This window comes from Aplidium turbinatum, chromosome 17, assembly GCF_918807975.1.
Source record: "Aplidium turbinatum chromosome 17, kaAplTurb1.1, whole genome shotgun sequence".
In the NCBI taxonomy this organism is placed as follows: domain Eukaryota; kingdom Metazoa; phylum Chordata; class Ascidiacea; order Aplousobranchia; family Polyclinidae; genus Aplidium; species Aplidium turbinatum.
This window is the reverse complement of record NC_137488.1, coordinates 19,673,791-19,693,625: the sequence shown is the minus strand read 5'-3', so window position 1 is coordinate 19,693,625 and position 19,835 is coordinate 19,673,791. Positions and strand designations below refer to the sequence as shown.

General features: G+C 37.3%; 2 protein-coding genes across 2 annotated transcripts; both read right to left on the bottom strand.

Moving 5' to 3' along the window:
• Window positions 1-6,907: 6,907 nt before the first annotated feature.
• On the bottom strand, window positions 6,908-9,237 carry LOC145786938 (large ribosomal subunit protein uL15m-like). The gene has a single exon (XM_082598682.1). The coding sequence runs from the start codon at window positions 9,223-9,225 to the stop codon at window positions 8,371-8,373; it is 855 nt and encodes a 284-aa protein (XP_082454808.1). The 5' UTR covers window positions 9,226-9,237; the 3' UTR covers window positions 6,908-8,370.
• Window positions 9,238-15,467: 6,230 nt separating this feature from the next.
• Window positions 15,468-15,951, bottom strand: LOC145786941 (large ribosomal subunit protein P1-like). The gene has a single exon (XM_082598686.1). It carries the CDS (start codon window positions 15,845-15,847, stop codon window positions 15,524-15,526), a length of 324 nt encoding a protein of 107 aa, XP_082454812.1. The 5' UTR covers window positions 15,848-15,951; the 3' UTR covers window positions 15,468-15,523.
• Window positions 15,952-19,835: the final 3,884 nt, after the last annotated feature.

Here is a 19,835-nt window from a genome sequence, read left to right as displayed (position 1 = left end):
GAAGAACATTAGTGATAAAGATTTTGCTTCTGATGTCTGTCTTGCTTTTCAATCTTTAAAATTGAACTGTTTTTGTGAAGAACTTGTAAAATTCTATAATTCATCTCTTAAATATATTTCCAATGATCATGCTCCCATCTGCTCCCAATTGCTCACACTCAGAACAAATTCTCTCTGGTTTACTATGGAACTCAAGAAAGAAAAACAAATTCGAAAAAAGCTTGAACACAAATGGAGAAAAACTAAATTATCTATTCATCGAGATATTTACAAAAAAACAATGCAAATATGTGAACATGTTAGTACTTAAGGCCAAGAAAAATTACTATCTTAAGCAAATCAGTGAAAGCAAAACTCCAAAACAATTCTTCAAATTTTCTAAAACATTGATGGGCAAAGCTTACAGAAGTGTTCATCCAACTGGAAAGTCTGCTCAAGAAATTGCTGAATGATTTAACCAATAGCCTACTTTTCAAACAAAATTAGTTCAATGAGGAATACTCTTCCATGTCTTGACCATATAACTGGAGGAACTCAGTCAGCAGATCATTGTTGTAATCATAATCACATTGATTATTCATTTTCTGGTTTTCGTGAAACAAACAAGACTGAAATTCTTAACATTTTAACTGCATTATCATCTGCATCTTATGAACTAGATCCAGTACCCTCATGGCTCCTCAAAAAGCATTCATCATCTTTTCTGTCTATTCTGACTTCCATTGTAAACAAATCCTTGGCCAGTGGTCTTGTCTTTCCAAAACTCAAACATGCCATTGTTCGTCCACACTTAAAAAAGCCTGGTCTAGACAAGAGTTCAAAAACTATCGCCCTGAGTCCAATCTATCTTTTGTGTCAAAAAATTGGAAAGAGTAGTTGGCAGACAGTTAAATGATTTCTTAAACGTGCAAAATTTATTTGATATCAATCAATCTGCTTATCGTCAACATCACTCCACAGAAACAGCTTTATTAAAAATCCATATTGATATTGCTACTGTACTTGACTGTAATCACAGCGTTGTTCGTTGATCTTTCAGCTGCTTTTGATACCATTGATCACAAAATTCTTCTAAATCGTCTCAAATCAGATTTTGGCATTACAGGAATGGCACTTGACTGGTTTTCTTCTTATCTTTATGACCGAACTCAGTCTGTAGCAATTGAAAACTCAATATCTTCTGCAAAATTTCTTTTTTCTGGAGTTGCTCAGGATTCTGTTATCGGCCTTGTCTTCTTTTTCCTCTACATAAAACCTCTGTTTGACATCATAAAGCGACATGGGCTTTCATACCACTCATATGTTGATGATATACAATTGCATTTGCATGTTACTGATGAAAATTCGTTGTGTTGTAGTTAAATCAAAATTTTAAAAATGAAAAATGTATGATTGATATTTCAAATTGGATGTCTTATAATCTGTTGAAACTGAATCACGAAAAATGTGAGTTTGTTGTATTTTCTTCGAAGTGGTGTATTTCAAAGTTTAACGACATGACCCTTACTCTGAGTAATATCAATCTTTCTTCTTCTAACTCCATTAAATTGCTTGGTGTAACCATGGCCACCTAAAGATACGGCCTGATTTGTCACATTTTGCAGAAATTTCCAGGTTTTTCTAACTTTGGGCGAACGTTTAAATAAATTTTTCTAAAAATTAGATTTTTACGCTTTCTTTATTCTTTTCCCCAGATGACACAATAGGTTTTAACATTCTCAGATGTTGAAAAACAAAGAAATTTTGATTTCGAAGATTTTAGTCAGACTGTTAATTTTCAATAACAGTCTGATTTTGCGTTTTTCAACTTACTTTTTCTCATTTGCTACTGCTTCCCCAAGGCAACAAAAAAGTTTTATGTTATTAGGAAACCGCAAAAAGTAAAAACATCTCAAAAATTGTCAGTCAAGCACCAGCAGTAGCTGTAATCAAAATCTGCAAAATGTGACAAATCAGGCCGCATCTCCAGGTGGCCATGGTGTAACATTAAACCAACATTTGTGTTTAGAAAACTTTGTCAGTTCCACTGTCAAATCTTGCTTTTTTCATCTTAGAAATATTGGTTCCATCAGACAGTTCATAAATGTTGATGCTTGTAAAACTTTAACTCATGCACTTGTAACATCCAAGCCTGATTATTCAAATTCATTGTTAAATAACATTTCACATTGTACTATTTTACGTTTTTAAAGAGTTCAGAATGCTGCCGCTCGGCTAATTTACTTTAACACGTAAACATGAGCATATCACTCCTATACGAAAATCCCTGCATTGGCTTCCAGTATTGTATCGTATTCGCTTCAAAATATGTCTATTAATTTATAAAGTTTTCCATGGTTTTTCTCTGAACTATCTGGACACTTCGCTTGTTCATTATAAACCTTCCAGAACTTTACGTTCTCAACATCAATTGCTCTTGTGCAACTCTTCATGTAAGATACAATATGGAAATCGCACCTTCCCAGTTGTTGCTGCCAGTTGCTGGAACTGTTTGCCTATTTGTGTAAAAGAAGTTAAAAATTTAAATGAATTCAAAGCTCGCTTGAAAACGTTCTGTTTCAATGATCATTATGACTGAAAGTGCCGTATTAATTATCACCATTGTCATGTACAGCGCCCAGGAGCATAGTTTGACTGTGGATGTGGCGCTATATGAATATTGTTATTATTATTTCGGGTGATAGCCTTTGTAGGGCAATAAAAGTAGAGACTCTCTCTGCCCTACGACAAAGTAATTAGCTTCAATACGGAAGGTTCACCGTATCATCCACAAAAGCAGTAGTTATTGCCAATCTGTAACCAGACATATTGTGCTTTCAAAAAATACGTAGAGACAAAATCCTTCCTAGTAGGCTATTCCAGGAATGCACTTAACCATTCAATCTCCTAATCAACCTCTATGGTAGTGTAATTATATTTTACCGCGAGAAATCAATGATAATGGAACCGATTAACCAAATAGATTCCATTGAAACCTTGCTCATAAAAGCTAATTCATTGAAAATTATTTTCTCGGCATAAACAATACAGTTATACACCACCCACAGAATTCTTTTCTTAGCCAAATAAACTTGTGATCAACAGCAACAACCCCAGCTTCACAATAGGGGAATTTAACAGCACTGCCTGGGGATACCACAGCAGTAATAAAGACGGAAAACTGGTAAAATTTGTAAGCCTCCAACAACAATCTCTCTTTGTTCTACTGGCTAAAAGACAAACCAATTCAGACAGCTACTTTATCTGGTTCAGATCTGCAACCGATTTGATAAAGATGTGGACCAAATGAAATGGCTGTCTGAGAACCCGTGAGAACCTTTAAAAGTGCTGGCTATGATTTCAACCTTGCTTTTGTGAGCTCAAAAAGCGTAAACTTCTTCAAAAGAACAATTTTCGAAATCGTACCCAAATCTCAGCATCTCACAGTATGCATCAACATAAATCTTGCAATCCAGCCCTAAATATCCGAACCAACTGCCTCGATTTACCGCAAACCTAACTGAGACAACTTTGCACAAGCATTGGATGCAGAAGTCGATAAGACCTCTCCGACATCTCAATCATATGCTACTTTTTAAAAACTGGTTTGGAAAGACAAACAGAATCAAACGACCAGACGGCATTTAACGTAATATAATAACATGAAAATAAACTAAAAATTACAAACGTTTTCGGCAGGGCTGGATTTCAGCCGGAACGGTCCGGAGCGCCGCTCGGAAGCTCGATCAAAAAATTGACTTGTCCGGAACGGCGTTCCGGAAGCTCAAATATTTTATACCCTTATTATGCTTTGCCCTGTTCAGTAAAAGTATATATTATTTTTGATGAGTCGACCACGTTAAATCGCGTATCCACTCTGATAATATATCTTCGTACCAGTCTTGACGGAAGCGAACCTGTGAATGTATTTGTAGATCTTGTTGAGCTCGCTAGTCTTACGGCGAATGGCATCTTTGATTTCTTGAAGAGCTGCCTAAAATAATATGGCTTGTCTACAACATTTTTATCTTCTTGTTTGGTTGGTGCTGTATGTGATGACGCGGCTGTGATGCTAGGTCGCAAAAATGGTGTGGCAAAATTGTTTCGTGATGAATTTCCAGACATTGTGGTGTGATATTGTGCAAACCATACTGTAGATTAGAACTATCGGTTCGTGATGTTGTAAAATCAGTCAGTAATGCGTATCGATTTCGATCTCTATGGACAAGCGCTATAGCCTTTACCACGCTTCTCCTAAATAGCAGGGAATTGGGTGAATGTGCTGCGGCTGTTAAAGTGCAGTTGTTGAAAATCGGAAGGGTACTGGACACACGTTGGGTAGCCTCGAGTGTCCGCACAATTAATGCTGTCTGAAATGCTTTTCCAGCACTTGTCAAACACTCCAAAAAGGGAGCTAGTAGCGACACAAGAGATTCTCGGAAACGTGCGAAATATCAAGGACTCTTGTCGAAGATAACATCCACGGATTTCGTGTTCGACTTGGCTTTGATGTACGAATCCTCGCAAGAATTATCCGAAGTAGCATAAGCCTCGAACTGCAAAACAGAGCATGTACTATTTGGGATGCAGATAACAAAATTAATAATCTTGCAAAATTATTTGAAACACGTAGGAACAAACCCGGACGACATTATCGCATTGCCAAGGATGCTGAAGAAAACTTAGAGTTCAAAGGTGTGGAATTGCATGTAAACATTGCAGAAATAGCCAGCCAATCAATTTCCGCATCTTCTATCATCATTCAGAAAATTCCATCCAAGATCGTTTGTTGAATTCAACAGACTCGCCATTTATTAACAGCTGCAAAATATTTGATTCAACTATCCTACTTGGCCAGAGGACACAATAATCGCACACGGAGAAAGCAAAATCATTGAAGTGGCAAAGAGATTGCGCTTACAGTGGATGAACGCGAAGCTGTGAGAGGACTTCGCGAATATAAAACTACGAAAAGAAGATCTCAGAATCTTCAAAATTTGATAACGTCACTAAAATCCCTTCCAATTTCATCGAGCAAGTGTGAACGCGGATTTTCACAAATAAACCTCATACTGACATCTGACCGGGCTTCTCTACACACTATGTAACTGTTTCAAGTTTACTCTTTATACAAATGGTCGGTCCTCCACTGAGAAAGTTTTAACCAGCGAAGTGTGTTGGATCCTGGTTGCGCCAGGGACATAACTCGGCAATTGAGACCCGAAGTCGCCTGAGGTTTTATGGTTTTGAATTCGATTCACTAAAATACGAATCTTTGCGTTAAACAACGCTTATCATCTATGAACCATGATAGCCTAGCCTACTTACTTTACCAACGTTTTACGTAGGCTACATCAAGTGTGTTGTTTCAAAATCTCATAAGGGCATATTTCTGAATCTCTTCTACGGCACCTAGCGCATTTGGAAAGTAAAAAACTAACGTTCCGAAAGCTAATCTTCTGGAAATCCACCACTGGTTTTCGGCCATACTCACGTTAGCTTTTTTCAAGTAACCATCTGATTGATGTTCTACATAAAACGAAATTACAAACAATAAGTTATTCCTAGAACCAGGGTGGTAGCAACAAGAACGTGGCCCTCTCCGAACATAAGTCCGGGGCCCCTTACAACGCAGAAACTGGAATGTGGTATTTATTTTACACAACATGCAGGGTTCATGTAGCCTACACAATGGTACACATACACAGTATGCTACAGGGCACAGTTCCGCTAACCACTAATTAGCGAAGCTAACGCTTTGGTAAGCGGATTAGCATTTTTAGTAATAGGCTATTTAGAAATTTTAGCGGACTCGTTAGCGAAAGTAAATTTATTGGAAATGCGCTGATTTCTTTGTTGATAGCTCACTTTTACGTTAGCTGCGCCCACCACTGTGTATACCAAGGTCTACAGTGACAGTGTGTGCATGTAGCCTACTTCATAATTACGCACAGCGCTTCTTTCGAGCCTTGTTCTGCGCAAATTGTTTAAGCAATCAGTCATAGTCCAGGGATTTGGCAATCTTGTTTTCGATGGTAATTGCAAGAGCAGAAAGCCTGTCATCTGCCATGGTTGAGCGCAGGATATTCTTGATCAGTTTCATTCTGCTGAAGAACCTTTCAGCACTGGCAACAGTAACTGGTATGGTCACAAGAATTCTGTTGGAAATGCAGAGGTTTGGATATATCTCCTGAAGGCTGTTCTTGTATAGGCTATTTACGTTAAAAAATTGCTTGTCGTGACAAGTCCTCTCTCTTTTTCGATAACATTTAATAAAACGATTCAATTCCATTATTAGTTCGTTGCCATCATTGCCTCCCATTTTTCTTTAAAAATTTTTGCAGTAATTCTCCAGTTTATTATCTCTGAGATACTTCTACAGGCTGTTAGCATTGTACAGAAAATCAAAAACATGCACCACTCCACGAGTTGGTCAAAAAGCGAAGAAACAGAAAATATGGCCTGATCAGAAAAAGAAGAAAAATTGCGATATGAATTTTTCTTCAACAAAAAGATGACTCGAATCATCAGCACATTCGTAATCAAATATTCTCTTTCTACGTCGCACCGTGTTTTTAGGAAACACCTGCTCAAACATTTTAGGGGCCCTCATTCCTTGCGGGGCCCCTTCCGGTCGGAGGGCGCTTGCTACGCCTCTGCTGATATTAATTAAACTGTCTTGCCTTTTATTGCACATTTTGGAAATTTTCTAGGTATACATGGTACGCGAACACTGATGAAACTGCTAAATGGTACACGAATAGAAAAAGTTTGGGAACACTGATCTAGTAGTTAGTCGACTTTAATTCCAAGTGATCTCGATTTTCAAGGTCAAAATCACACAAAAAAGTGATTTTAGATCAACACCACCAAAACAAAAATGATCTTGCACATCATGATCACGCTCATCTCTGCCTACAGTTAGGTAGAGTGCCATAACACAAAAAGTCTACATATCCTAAACCTTGTCAGAAACTTCGTAAACTACTCAGAAAAACTTTCATTTACAGTCCAACAAAGCACTAAGCGTTGCTTACTTCGACAGTTTATATTTCAATCAAAAATAAAAACTGACACATTTCACCCAACTTTGGTTGACGGATTTCAAACTTGCAACTTGGCAAAGAGTTAAACAAACAATTCAAAGAGAAGCTTAGTTTTATACGCACTGAGAAACTGAGGTCACTCAGCAGACCACATGCATTGCAGCTTTTACATTTATTGCAACAACACAAAATTCTAGTGCCTTACATTGACGAAGAGGTTAGTCAAATTTATACTCAGAAGTAAGCAACCTGAAATTTGTTTACAAACAAGAAGTAGCCTGAAAACCCGTTGATGGTAAGTAGAAAAGCTTTCGTATAGAGAAACGGAGTCAGAAAGTTTATAACGAAACAACAGACAAGCAAAACATACACAAACAAGACAGCGCACCAGGAGGCCTAAAAAACGTACGGTTTTGGATGAACAAATGTGTATGAAGTAGAATTTGTCACTCAAAAATTAGAAGAACGAATTAGGCAAACTGACGAATAATGAAGAACATCTTTCAAATGATAATGGTCATTCAGTATGATCACCACATGGAACGCCACACCACATGGAACACCACATGAATCAACCACCACATGGAACGCTTGGACTGAAGGCCCTGGATGACGAAACTGTTGAGTGGCTGATGACATCATGCCCAAACATATAGTCGGGAAGAACAGCTCATACGACGAAGAAGAAGTATGATAGTTCCTATTGAAACAGCATTTTTTTTATTTAGGGCATAAAATCAAATAATTGATGCTGATGGTCGATAAAAAGACTTCACGAACACAGTTGAACATTTCTCGTGAGAAATAGCAAATCCCAGATCTATCAGCCCATACGTGTCCGGACCTTCGCTTGTTTGTAGCCAATGTTTTGTTCTATCTACCAGGTGATGAGTGATGAGCTGTCGTTGAAATGCCTTGCTTATGCGCAACTAATTTATAAAACGGCATATGTAGGATTTGATAAATGCGCATTTCTTGCAACAACTGAAACTTACGAAAGAAACGCGATAATATAACAATTTATGAACACGAGTTTTCTTTTGATTCCAGTAAGAAACTCCTCTTACTGATTATATATGGTGGCTAAAAACACAAGTTGCTTATAGCTCTAGTTGGAAATAAACATTCTTCGTCGTGTGAGCCTCTGGAGCCGAGAGTATATCCTTTTAGCAACCCAGATTTATGATGTTCACAGACTAGTAATTGTTAGCATTTGTCCAACGAGATGTTTCATCCAACAAATGTTCAAAACCAGCCTGCTACCTGGGCCAAGTTTAGAGGTTCCCCTTGTGAATGACAGTCCAACAAGGCACATAACCCCAACATTTATTAGGAAAATTTCAAATCAAGTTTTCAAATATTCTTGAAAATATTCGCTTTCAGGCTTTATTATTGTCTCATCAGCAAGATTGACAATCCAACCTGGTTCTAGGCCAAAAAAGATTTGTCTGGGATCTTTTCTCATGGTAAGCATCTCAAACGCTTCATCTTTAGTTATATCTGGTAGGTCATACCCATACTGCTTTGCTAATTTTATTCGTTCTTCTTGCACAAGAGCAGGGTCACTCAAGTACCCTCTGTTCTTAGGATCCGTGTAATAAGTAACAAGATCTATGGGGGGTAGAAGTCTTTTACGAATCGGTTGTCCGCGAAGAAAAAATACAACTGGATTGCATAAAGCCTCAAAACTCGGGCGATCATAAAAAGCTGTTGTGAGTGTTCCGCCAAACTTTTCTATCGAGGCAATAGAAAGTTGGTCGGCAATTTGAACCTCAATGTTCACTTTCGCTTCAAAAACATTGGCACCTTGTTCAAGTAAGTACAAGCCGTAGCAAGTGGATTCAGTTTTAGCCAGCTTTAGCTCCCTTGCATTAGCGATGGTCGTCACATCAATGGGTTCTGATGGATCCACTCTGCCAAGATCTATCAACTTCTGAAGAGTCCACAAAGTAAGTGGAAGGTACTGTCTTCGTAGGTGAGTTTGCCTATTAAATCCATACTGGGGGATTTTCTTATGGAATGGAGTACTGGGGAAGAATCCAATTCTTGGCTTTATATTGCAATAATGATACTTAACACCCTTTTTCTTCTTGTCGATGATCATATGTTTCCTTGCAGTAGCATAAGGATTTTCTTTGAGGTTGGTTACCTTCACTCTGGGAAGCTTTTTCAAAATGTCAAAATACTTAGACTGGGACATTTTCTTATAACATAGCGCTAAAAGAAAAATACACATTTAAAGTAGAAAGTTAGGGAGCAAGTCTTTCAGGCGCTGACAGTTAGGCGCTGGTCTAATAGGCGCGCACACTGTGGCGTCTGGATATTTAGGTGCGGAGCGCTGTGGCGCCCTGTCATTTAGGTGCTATTTCTAGTAAAGTCTGTAGATTGTATCAGCTTGGCAACTTGCCAGAAAATTATATCATGGCTTCCGTGAGTGAAGCTGCTTAAACCGGCAATGCTTTTCACAGAAAATGTTATATTGAACAGAAAATATATTGTTGTTTTATGGTGCAAATGAAGTGCTCAGATCCAACATCGGCTTATATGCAGGGCAATTAGAGCAGTAGACCACCTGATCTCCACAGGACACGTACTTCTGGAGTAGAAGTTGCTGGTTTAAAGGCGCAGCTTTGTGCAGTCTGTTACCTTTAATAATTACTTCTACTTGAGACGGATAGATCGTGTGGAGATGAGGTGCGGGAAAACGCTCTACTACTCTTGACATTAGCACATCTCTACAGGACATTTGCAATGCATCCTGAACACAAGTTGCAGCCAGATGGAACTTTACTTCTGTTATCTTTCACAATTACTTCTGTTCGGGATAGATTGGCCATGAGACGAGAACGCGTAAGACGCTCTACTACTGTTCACATGAATACATTTCTACAGGGCATATAGGCTACACCTTGGCTACAAGTTGCAAGCATAATGGTGAGACTTCGCGCGTTATTAAACCTAGTCGGGGTTTTGACGGAAAACTAAGTTACTCTTCACTCAAGCCTACCCCCGCTTGAATACAGGCTACGGCACATTTTTTACTGATGTTTAGTGTAGTTATTATTTGACCTAACTAAAAGTGAACTCATATGTTCGGAAACTTGAATAATTTATTGATAAAGCTTTCGCCGACGCAAACCTGGACTAACAACAAATAAACGCTGAACAAGCACATTAAAAAAACAACATATTTTTCTGTTCAATATAACATTTTATGTGAAAATCATTGCCGGTTTGAGCAGCTTCACTCACGGAAGCCATGACATATTTTTCTCTTCAATATAACATTTTGTGTAAAAAGCATTGCCGGTTCAAGCAGCTTCACCCATATATTTTTCTGATTAATATAACTTTTGTGTGAAAAAGCATTGCCGGTTTAAGCAGCTTCACTCACTGAAGCCATGACCAACAACGCACATGCATCAACAAAACAATATATTTTCCTGTTAAATATAACATTTTGTGTGAAAAGCATTGCCCTACGCCCCTCCCTGCCAAGCTGATACAATCTACAGACTTCACTAGGAATAGCACCTAAATGACCGGGCGCCACAGTGCTCCGCACCTAAATATCCAGACGCCACAGTGTGCGCGCCTATTAGACCAGCGCCTAACTGTCGGCGCCTAAAAGACGTGGACCCGAAAGTTATGACATATATTTGAGCTGGCATAGCGATCACTATGTTAGCTGATAATAATTAATCATTGTGTTTGGAAGCTTTTTAAACAGATGCAATTTTGTCTTACGTTTTATCACCTTCTTCACTACATTATGCCAAATATATTATATTATGTATATTATGTTATATAGTAGTCAGCAATTTATAAAACCCAATGCGCTCCAAATAGCAAATTGTAATATTTAAACAACCACATGAAATGAATGCCTTTCTGTGGTCTGATACTCGACTAAGGTAAAGTGAACACAACATGTTCAATTTTATGGTTAGAAATGAACACAAATGGAGATACACATGCGACAGAGATGTCAAAATATTTCAATTTTTACTAAAAACTCAGCAAAATTTTTATGCTGTGAAAAATAACCTAAAAAAAAGAGATTAAACAACTAAAACCAGAAATGAATAAATGCTCTAAAAAGAAGTATTGGGTAAGATGTGATGCAGATATCGCAACTAATGCAACATGACTGTGATTTATGGCAATGTTTTGTATATACATCAAATAAGCATAAATTGATAGTTTGCAATTCAACATAATATTTTTCAGAAACTTGTTAATTGATTGAGAAATTTTGTCAAGTTTTAACGTTTCATTTTAAAAATGTTCTTATCATTACAAAATTTTGCATTAGTGCATTTCAATTACTAATATCAATATGATCATTGTCTTTTCTTTTCTATGATTACTAACCAAATAATACTTGAATTCAATATAAACTGCAGACAGTGGCACACTGTTTCAGCCCATCAGTGCAATAGGAACACCGGGTCAGCACATGCTGATGCCACAGCTAAGCAAGTAACCATCACATAAGTACATTATTATCAATCAAGTTCATTCTCTAGCCTGTGCAACAAACACAGCGAAAACATTATATAGATTATTCTTCAAACCTTCACACATTTTAAGGAATTTTAAAGTTTTGTCACTCTTTTCAGCAGATATGATTAACCACAGCTTACATGGCAATGCTTAGAGTACCAAGTGTCAACTCATACCAACAACAGTTTCAAACTTCAGAAAAAGTACAGATCCAAAAATAGAGAAACCAAATTTATGTTTAGCAATTATCTTAAAAACCAAGTTGTTTTATCTTCAGTGATTTTTTGCTTGAAACTTCCACATTATCCAATCTAAGCACCAAAGGTAAAAAAATAATAATCTCTGCAAATATTATGGGCTACTATACAAATACATGCTTTTATTTAGATTTACTGAGCGTTTCCTCCAGTTTGCTTGGGACAGTCTGACTAGATTAAATAAAACTGCTTAGATTACTTTAATTTTTGGAAGATATTTTGCAAACTTTTTTACAAGACGATGTGCTGGTTTAAAACAAAACTGATCGCCAAGTACAGTTATGCGGTACCCTGGGTAATCTACTTCAAAAACAGAGTTCTTTTTGGGTATATTTACCACTTTGTCCGCTCTAGTTACTACCTGAAACATCATTTTAGTTTCGGTTACCACAGTCCCACTCAAGCCTTCCATTTGTTTGCAGCTTGACTTTGCTACAGTAATAGATGCTCCATGGAAATCTGCCTTTAAAAGAGTTTCTTGTGCATTTTTTATGTTAAACTCTTTGCACTTCTCGACTGCAAGAAGTTCATCAATGTACTGTCTCCAAAAACAGCGCAACGTTTCAAATTCTGAATATTTGCAATTTTGCAACTTTATTAGACGATTTGATTTAACTTTTTTTAACTTCTTGCTTTTCACTTTTTTCTTCTTATTCTCTTCTGCAAGCAATAGTGGTCTGTTGTACAAACCCTTCACAATTGATTCATACTCAGACTCGGGTAAATTACTTCGTAGAAAATGTTCAGCAAATGCACGATCCTCTTGCACACTAACAAGGGCCATTGCAAATGTTCAGTCCTTTAACAGAAAGCAACTTATTTATTCCTAACAAATTACCTGAAACGTAAATTATAATACAATTGCAGAGACATATCAATTAACAAATAAAAACTACAATCAATGTTATGGCTCTTCCAACAAAAAGCTGCATTTCAATCAAATACAACAGAAGTTTGCTTCTTACATCCAAAAACTTGCAAGAATGTGATTGATAAAGGGCTGTCCATAAAAGACGTCCTCATAATATTGCAAAAACTGACTCCCGTCCACAGTGTGTGAATTAAGTCTGCAATTTGCAACCCTCTCCCTGACTGCGAACATATTTTATGGAAGCCGCTAATAGGAATCTTTAATCTTCGGACTAACTCAGTCTCTTTGCCAACAAGTTGAATCACTGTCACTTCACATTGATGTTACTTCAAGCACATTCAGTGGCTTATCTAACAGAAATAGTTTTAAGCATTGAATGTAGGACAATGGAAAATTAGGGTAGGTAAAAATAAACATATTATCATTTGCCTCAAATTATTACTGGTTCAAATGATTAAAGTTTCCTACCCTTCAAAAGCTAATTGTATTCTTAAACAATGATGTGCTCAAGCTGCAATAATTGTCTTCACTTTGCAATGTCACAATTAATTTTCCTCAGTTTCAAACTGTATCACAACATAGCATGTAAAACCTAGTGGTAGGATATGTATTTAACATTAAATTAACTTCAGCATAACAAAAAATGTATTATATATGTAATGTTAGATGAAAACTTTTTGTTAAATTTTGTGATTTCAATTTCATTAAATTGCTGAGGAAAAGCTTACGATAAACTCCTTTTTTCACTGTTAGAATTAAATCCTTACTGTTGTGATTTGATCAATACCAAGGGCAAGGTATTTATGAGATGAAGAAACAAGATTGACAAAGAATGTGGAACAAGAAATTGATATAAACACATGATTGACCAGATTGGCAAGGAGAAGGTCTTCGCTCAGCAGTGGGCTACCACAGGCTGAAAATGATGATGAAGGTATTTGTGTAATGAGAAATTGAACATTCAAATGTTTTCTCATTTAAAAATTCGTGTAATTTGTCATCTCGTGGAGTTTAGAAGTGAGAAATTATGTAAACAATTATGGTTATTATGGTCAATCTTATACATTAGGCAACCGGGACCAAGAAAAAACAAGACAAATAAAGCAAACTGAATAATTTTTCTGTATAAATCTTCAAATCATCCAAAACTAACTTTAGCCATAAACATACCATCCACTAAAGTATGTTTGTACAAAGGTATACACTAATTTTAAAAACCATCAATATCTTTTTGAATATGTATCATCATCCCATAAATTATTATCAACTATTGCTGAAATTGTATGTCTACTTGCTGTGATGTCCCACCTCTAAACTAAATATTTAAGAAATATTCCGAGCACCTTACATAGTTTGATATCAGTGTGCAAGCATATGAAGCTGTTACTACACTGTGTTAAATTGTGGGAAGAGGAAGGTACAATGCAGATTTAATCAAAAAAAATCGCTAAAATGTTTATATCATACCTTGAAATACTGTTTCGAAAATCAAACAAATGATGGTAAGCATCAATAAACTACTGGAAATGTGGAAAAAATCAGGCAAGTCTTCTTTTTCAAGAAAAGTTTGTACTCAGCTTTTTCTAAATCATAGACAAGAAAAGATAAAGTGAATTTGAGAGCTGGTATACAAGTCGCCACCCTGGTGATCAATGCTATAGTGAATATACATCAAATATTGAAATCGATCAAGACATATGGGGTAAACAGTGTAGCACACGTGAAGTAGCTTTATCCTATATGTTTGGTCGATTCTAATGCATGATGTCCTAGTATGTTTAACCTGGGAAGAGACTTGTACACCAGCTCTCAAATTCACTTTATATTTTCTTGTCTATGATTTAGAAAAAGCTGAGTTCCCGAATTCTTCTATTTATTGGCAATATGACTGTTGCTCAGATACCGTAAATTATTGTTTTATTTCGAGCATAAATTATAAACCCAGTCGTATGAGACAAACACCATAAATGGGAGCAAAATTGACAAAGAAATAAGTGCCTTATTGTTATGGAGCAATGCACACATAAATGTTTTATAAAAAAATTTTGACTCTTATTGCTTTGAATGTGATAGCACTTTGTTTATCATGTTACCGTACCATTTTTTACGCTTTATATTTGCGCGCTCAGAAACATCTTACATTCGCATTTTGTCACTTCATCCTTTTTCTAGACCTTTGCTGTGTTGTACCGTACTATTTTTGCTGCTATGTTGAGAAATAATAACTGAACTGAAAAATCTAGATGAGAAACTGCTTTTGGGAATGTTTGTGTAACACTGTAATTAATGTAATGTAACATCAATAAAAAAATGCTTGTGACAGCTACGGTACAATATATACAATATATGCGTGTCAGTCACACTGTAGTATCAAGCATCAGAGACCGGTTAAGTATCAGACACACCATTGCGCCAACCTACTTCAACATCTCATGTATGTGCCATAGATTTCTTGCAAAATTTGATTTAAACTTCTGATAACTTACTTTTTAATACAGTAGAACTCGGTTAATCCGGATTCGGTTAATTTGGATCTTCGCCTAATCCGGATGAAAGTGGAAGTACAAATGAGTCAGGTTTGATAGAACCGTCATCGGTTAATCCGGATCTTTGCCTAATCCGGATGGAATCGCCGGTCAAATCGAACCCGGATTAACCGAGTTCTACTGTAGTTAACTTATATAGCAACTTGAAGCACAGCAAATTAACCGTTTTCTTTTCATAACCTCACCTAATTATTATATTCATTAAGTCCTTGGAACATTTACCACAATACTACTAATCTTTTTTTGTACACCAGACAACATAAATAGGCAAAATCCATTTATTTGCTTAAAATTTCATCAAGACTGACAGTTCGAACTTTAATCAAAGAGACCAAAACCCATGTCATCATCTGATTCTTCCTCGGATTCCTCTTTCACCTCTTCTTTGGCTTCCTCTTTTGCTTCTTCAACAGCTCCGCCACCACCAGCAGCAGCAGGGGCACCGCTTCCAACACCAACGTTGCAAAGAAGGCTCTTGATGTCAACTCCTTCTAGAGCTTTAGCAAAAAGACCAGGCCAGTAAGAGTCAACTTCAACCTTGGCAGCAGACAGGAGAGTCTTAATCTTTTCTGCCGTAATTTCAACTTGATCGTCGTGCAAGATGAGGGCTGCGTAAACACAAGCAACTTCGTTGGATGCCATGACTATAGATTTGGAGGGAAAGTAAAATGCAAGTCGCCGAAATAGGCCTTAGCAATATTGAACAATGCACTTTCTTCGCCCGTCGAGATAGAAAAGAACTCACATTTTTCGATCTCGATGTCGATGTCAGATCACGTGACATCAATTTTGCACACGTGGTGTCGCATAAGCATACAATATTTCACTTTTCGTGTCACAAAGTCAGTTAGCTTTTTTTTGTGCTGCAAAAACAAACCATAAACCTATCGCATTGATCTTAGTTTTAAGGGTTAATTTTTTTGTAAGGCTTCAAGTTTTTGCACCATATGAAGCCTAACGGTTGGAAGAATGCCTTATTAGTCGGCCCAGGTTGCTCAGTTGATAAAGCGCCAAACTTTGATTTGATTTACTGTAGTTTGGTTTTTGAATCTTTATCCTCGGACAAAGCGTTTGATAGATAAATTATTCCTGGCACTGGCAGTTTTGCATACTTGAGGAGGCTTTGAACCACTGACGCTGAGCCAGTTACCGAGTTTATCTTTTGATTGTAATTGTAAGAGTATTTTTGTAGGCTGTTAGCCTATTTAAAATAAACGGTTTAATTTTTCCTATCTCTCTTCTAAGTTTGATGGCTACCATATTATGCAAATTAAAGATACGGTAGTAGCTTAATGTAACCAAACACTGTTTTATGCATATTTTAAACCTTTTGGTTTTGCCATCTTTCCTTTTTGTTGGTGTCGAATTAGTGTGTTTATTTTGCCGTTCTCCAGGCCAGTCGTCGCTTAATCACTGAGCTAACGGGACGGACCGCAAGATCAAGCAGCGTTTGATTGATTGGTTTATTTTGTTGTGCAATATCATAACAGCAAAATTATCAAATGATGCAGCACGCTTAACGAACACAATTGAAACAAAGAAAAATAACAAACGTACACTGCATCGTTGAAGTAAGTAATTCACAACGGGAAGCTGCGAAGTGACCATGACGGTCTTCGAGTCAAGCAGCCACCCTCAGCCAAGTCGATGATAAACATTTAGTAAACATTAGGCTACACTAAAATATCTACACTAGCAAGAAAGAGTGAAAAAGGCTAGTTTATTTTAATTTGAACGTGCTCTGAGGAAGGTTTCCTCCAAGTAGCTTAATGAGCCTTACGTTCTTCTCGTTATTTCATATTCTTTTCTGAGTCAGTTGTAGCCTAATATTTTGACCAAGGTAACCTGATTTAGGTTATGGTACTGATGCTTTGAACAACTTTTTTTCAACGATCAGGCTATGTTACTCAGTGTAGCCAGGCCCGGATTTAGGGGGAGCAGAGGGTGCAGGTGCCCTGGGCCTGGGCCCCCTTTTGAAGGGGGCCCCTCGACGTGGAAAAAATGTGATTTAGTGTTATCTTTTTTCTTTCAGCCTTTGAAGTTTCTGCAAAATGCAGTGCAGTGCTGGACTAATGCTACTGTAGTGTAGACGTAGAGGTGGTTTAATTTTTTTTTGCACGGGGGCCCCTTGATATAGAAGTGCTCCGGGACCCCATCAGCTAAATCCGGCCCTGAGTGTAGCCTAATATTATTGGACCTACTGTTTCTGATAACTTATTTAGGCTAATTCAATTTATTTCTCTTTGTCGGAATATACCGCAGTAGCCTCATAGCCTAATGAAGTTACAAATAGACAGAGATATGGGCTACGTATACGCAGGGTTGGAAGTCGTTAGTCAAAAAGCAATAACCATTTCAATATTCGATAGTGCCCAAAAAAGCAATGACTTTCCGCTATCGATACTTAAAAAAAGCAACGAATAGCAATTACTAAAAATTGACTGGCCAAAAAAGCCCAAAAACAAGCAACCCGCAAACTCAAAAAAAGGTACCAAAATTCGAAAAAAAAACAATCCCACACTTGCGGGAAACCGCAAGGTTTGCAACACTGTTAACGGCTCTCACTGGCATGGTTTTTCTGAACTGTGTTGCCAAAAAATTTTCCTTAATCCTTTAAAGTTCGAAAACCGGAAGGGGACTAGGTCGGATAGTAATCCGAAAATCAAATCTCGTAAATTCGTTTTGACGACAAAGTAAGTGAACAACAAAAAATGATTCAGCAGTTCTCCTAAATATCGATTAGTGAAAAACGAATAATGATTTCGTTGCTTGCATAAAAAAGCAGTGAATAACGCGCATTCAATATTTATTTTTAAAAGGCATGGGTATAAGCATTCGATATTCAGAAAGCAACGAATAACGCTATCGAATAGCGACAACTAGTCGTTACTTTCAACCTTGCGTATAGGCCTACGCCGCAAATTCTACGCCGCATACATGCAGCGTACACTTTTTGTTTACGCTAACGCTTGCAGCCACATTTTTTGGATAGTTTGCGTTTGAGGCTACACCGTAAAGTTTTCGCGGCTTTTTAGCGCATAGCGTCAATGCATACTTTTTAATGTATTTTTTTCGCTACAACACGCCAATATAGCTACCTTCCAGCGCTGCAGTTGAAAGAATGTTTTCAATGGGCAAAGACATATTGGAACCAAAACACAGCAAAATGTCAGATGAACACTTTCAGATGCTTGTGTTTCTTTGTTGAAATTCAAAATAAAACTTGTTTGTTTCAAGTGATTTATACCGTGTGAATGTTTGGCACCTAGCAAACAAAATTAGTTTACGCTAGTGTGTGCGCTGACGCCGCCAACTTTTTTTACAAGTTGCTATGACGCATACAGCGTATGGTTTTTCGAACGTTTGCGTTAACGCTGACGGCGTCAATATTTTTTGTATGCGCGTACATCACTGCAAATAAAGTAGGCTGCGGTACTAAAACAAAAGGAATAGACACTTACCTTTTTCTTTGTTGATGTTCATTTAGGCTACTAACTGAAAATTTATTGGGTGCCTGGAAAAGTTTCTTCAGGAGTTTTGTAAAGGCACTTTCGCATAGCCTATATGTGAAGGCTTTGAACCTCTAAGTCTAACGCAAGCTCGGTCACGAGTTTGACAAAGTAAAGTTTCCGCTTGCTGAAGTGTTGTTGTCTGTGAATTATTCCATCCACTAAATGCCGCTGGTGGGGAGCGTCCTTTAAATGCGAAGCTCAAGCGCACACTGCGAGAGTCGAACCATAGCTGGTTGGTCTTGTGGGTTTTATGTTTATAAATTCAGGAGCTCAACCAGCTGAGCAATTGGGGGAAAACCAACTTTTTTGCTTGAAGCGTTAAATTTGTTTTCCAAATTGTTTGTAGCGTAGCTGATTACTTGTTCAAACATTAGGCGAGATTCGCACAAAACATAGGTCTACAAAAACTATTTTAACATACAAAAACGTCACACAAAAACCAGGAATACAATTTCTGGTGTGAATGGTAAAGAAAACAAACATACGCATTTTTTGTGGGACGTTTTGAAGGCAATGCAATTTGAAGGCAATGTGGGACGTTTTGAAGACAGTTTTGTACGTAGGCTACGCTGTGAATCTCGCCCAAGAGTGATGTGATCAGCAAAACGTAAGGGATTGCTGCATTTACCCTCTAATTTGACTTCTTTTTTCTTTATTTAAACAAGCAGTTTAGGCTAAATATGTTTTCTGGGGAGGCTGTAAATTATTTTAAAGCTAGCCTAGGCCAATTGTGTCGCCTTGGCGTAGCCAACTATCTTTATGCAATTGAGACAGGGAATTGAAATAGCAATTTTACTCCGTTATTTGCTAAACTATCAAAATAATAATAATCTGTTGGAGTAGGCTATATTGGGACACAAAAAGTCAATCTCAGCAAAGTAACCTCAAACATATTTTACTTTGGGCATTAAAATTTCCCCTATGAGTGCAGTTTAATTTGCGTTTATAGTAAAAAGGCCTTAATTAACTGTGAATTCATCTGACAACATGCATGAAACTCTAACAATTGCTTATCCTCTTTCCAATTTCAAATGTTGTAGGCTATAACTTCCTGCCATCCATATAGGGCTTTCACTTGAATTTTGGCGTAGCCTATACAATTTATACATGCTCAGTGC

Coding starts and splice junctions, on each gene's coding strand:
- LOC145786938 (XM_082598682.1), bottom strand. CDS start 9,225: ATGTCCCAGTCTAAGTATTTTGACATTTTGAAAAAGCTTCCCAGAGTG.
- LOC145786941 (XM_082598686.1), bottom strand. CDS start 15,847: ATGGCATCCAACGAAGTTGCTTGTGTTTACGCAGCCCTCATCTTGCAC.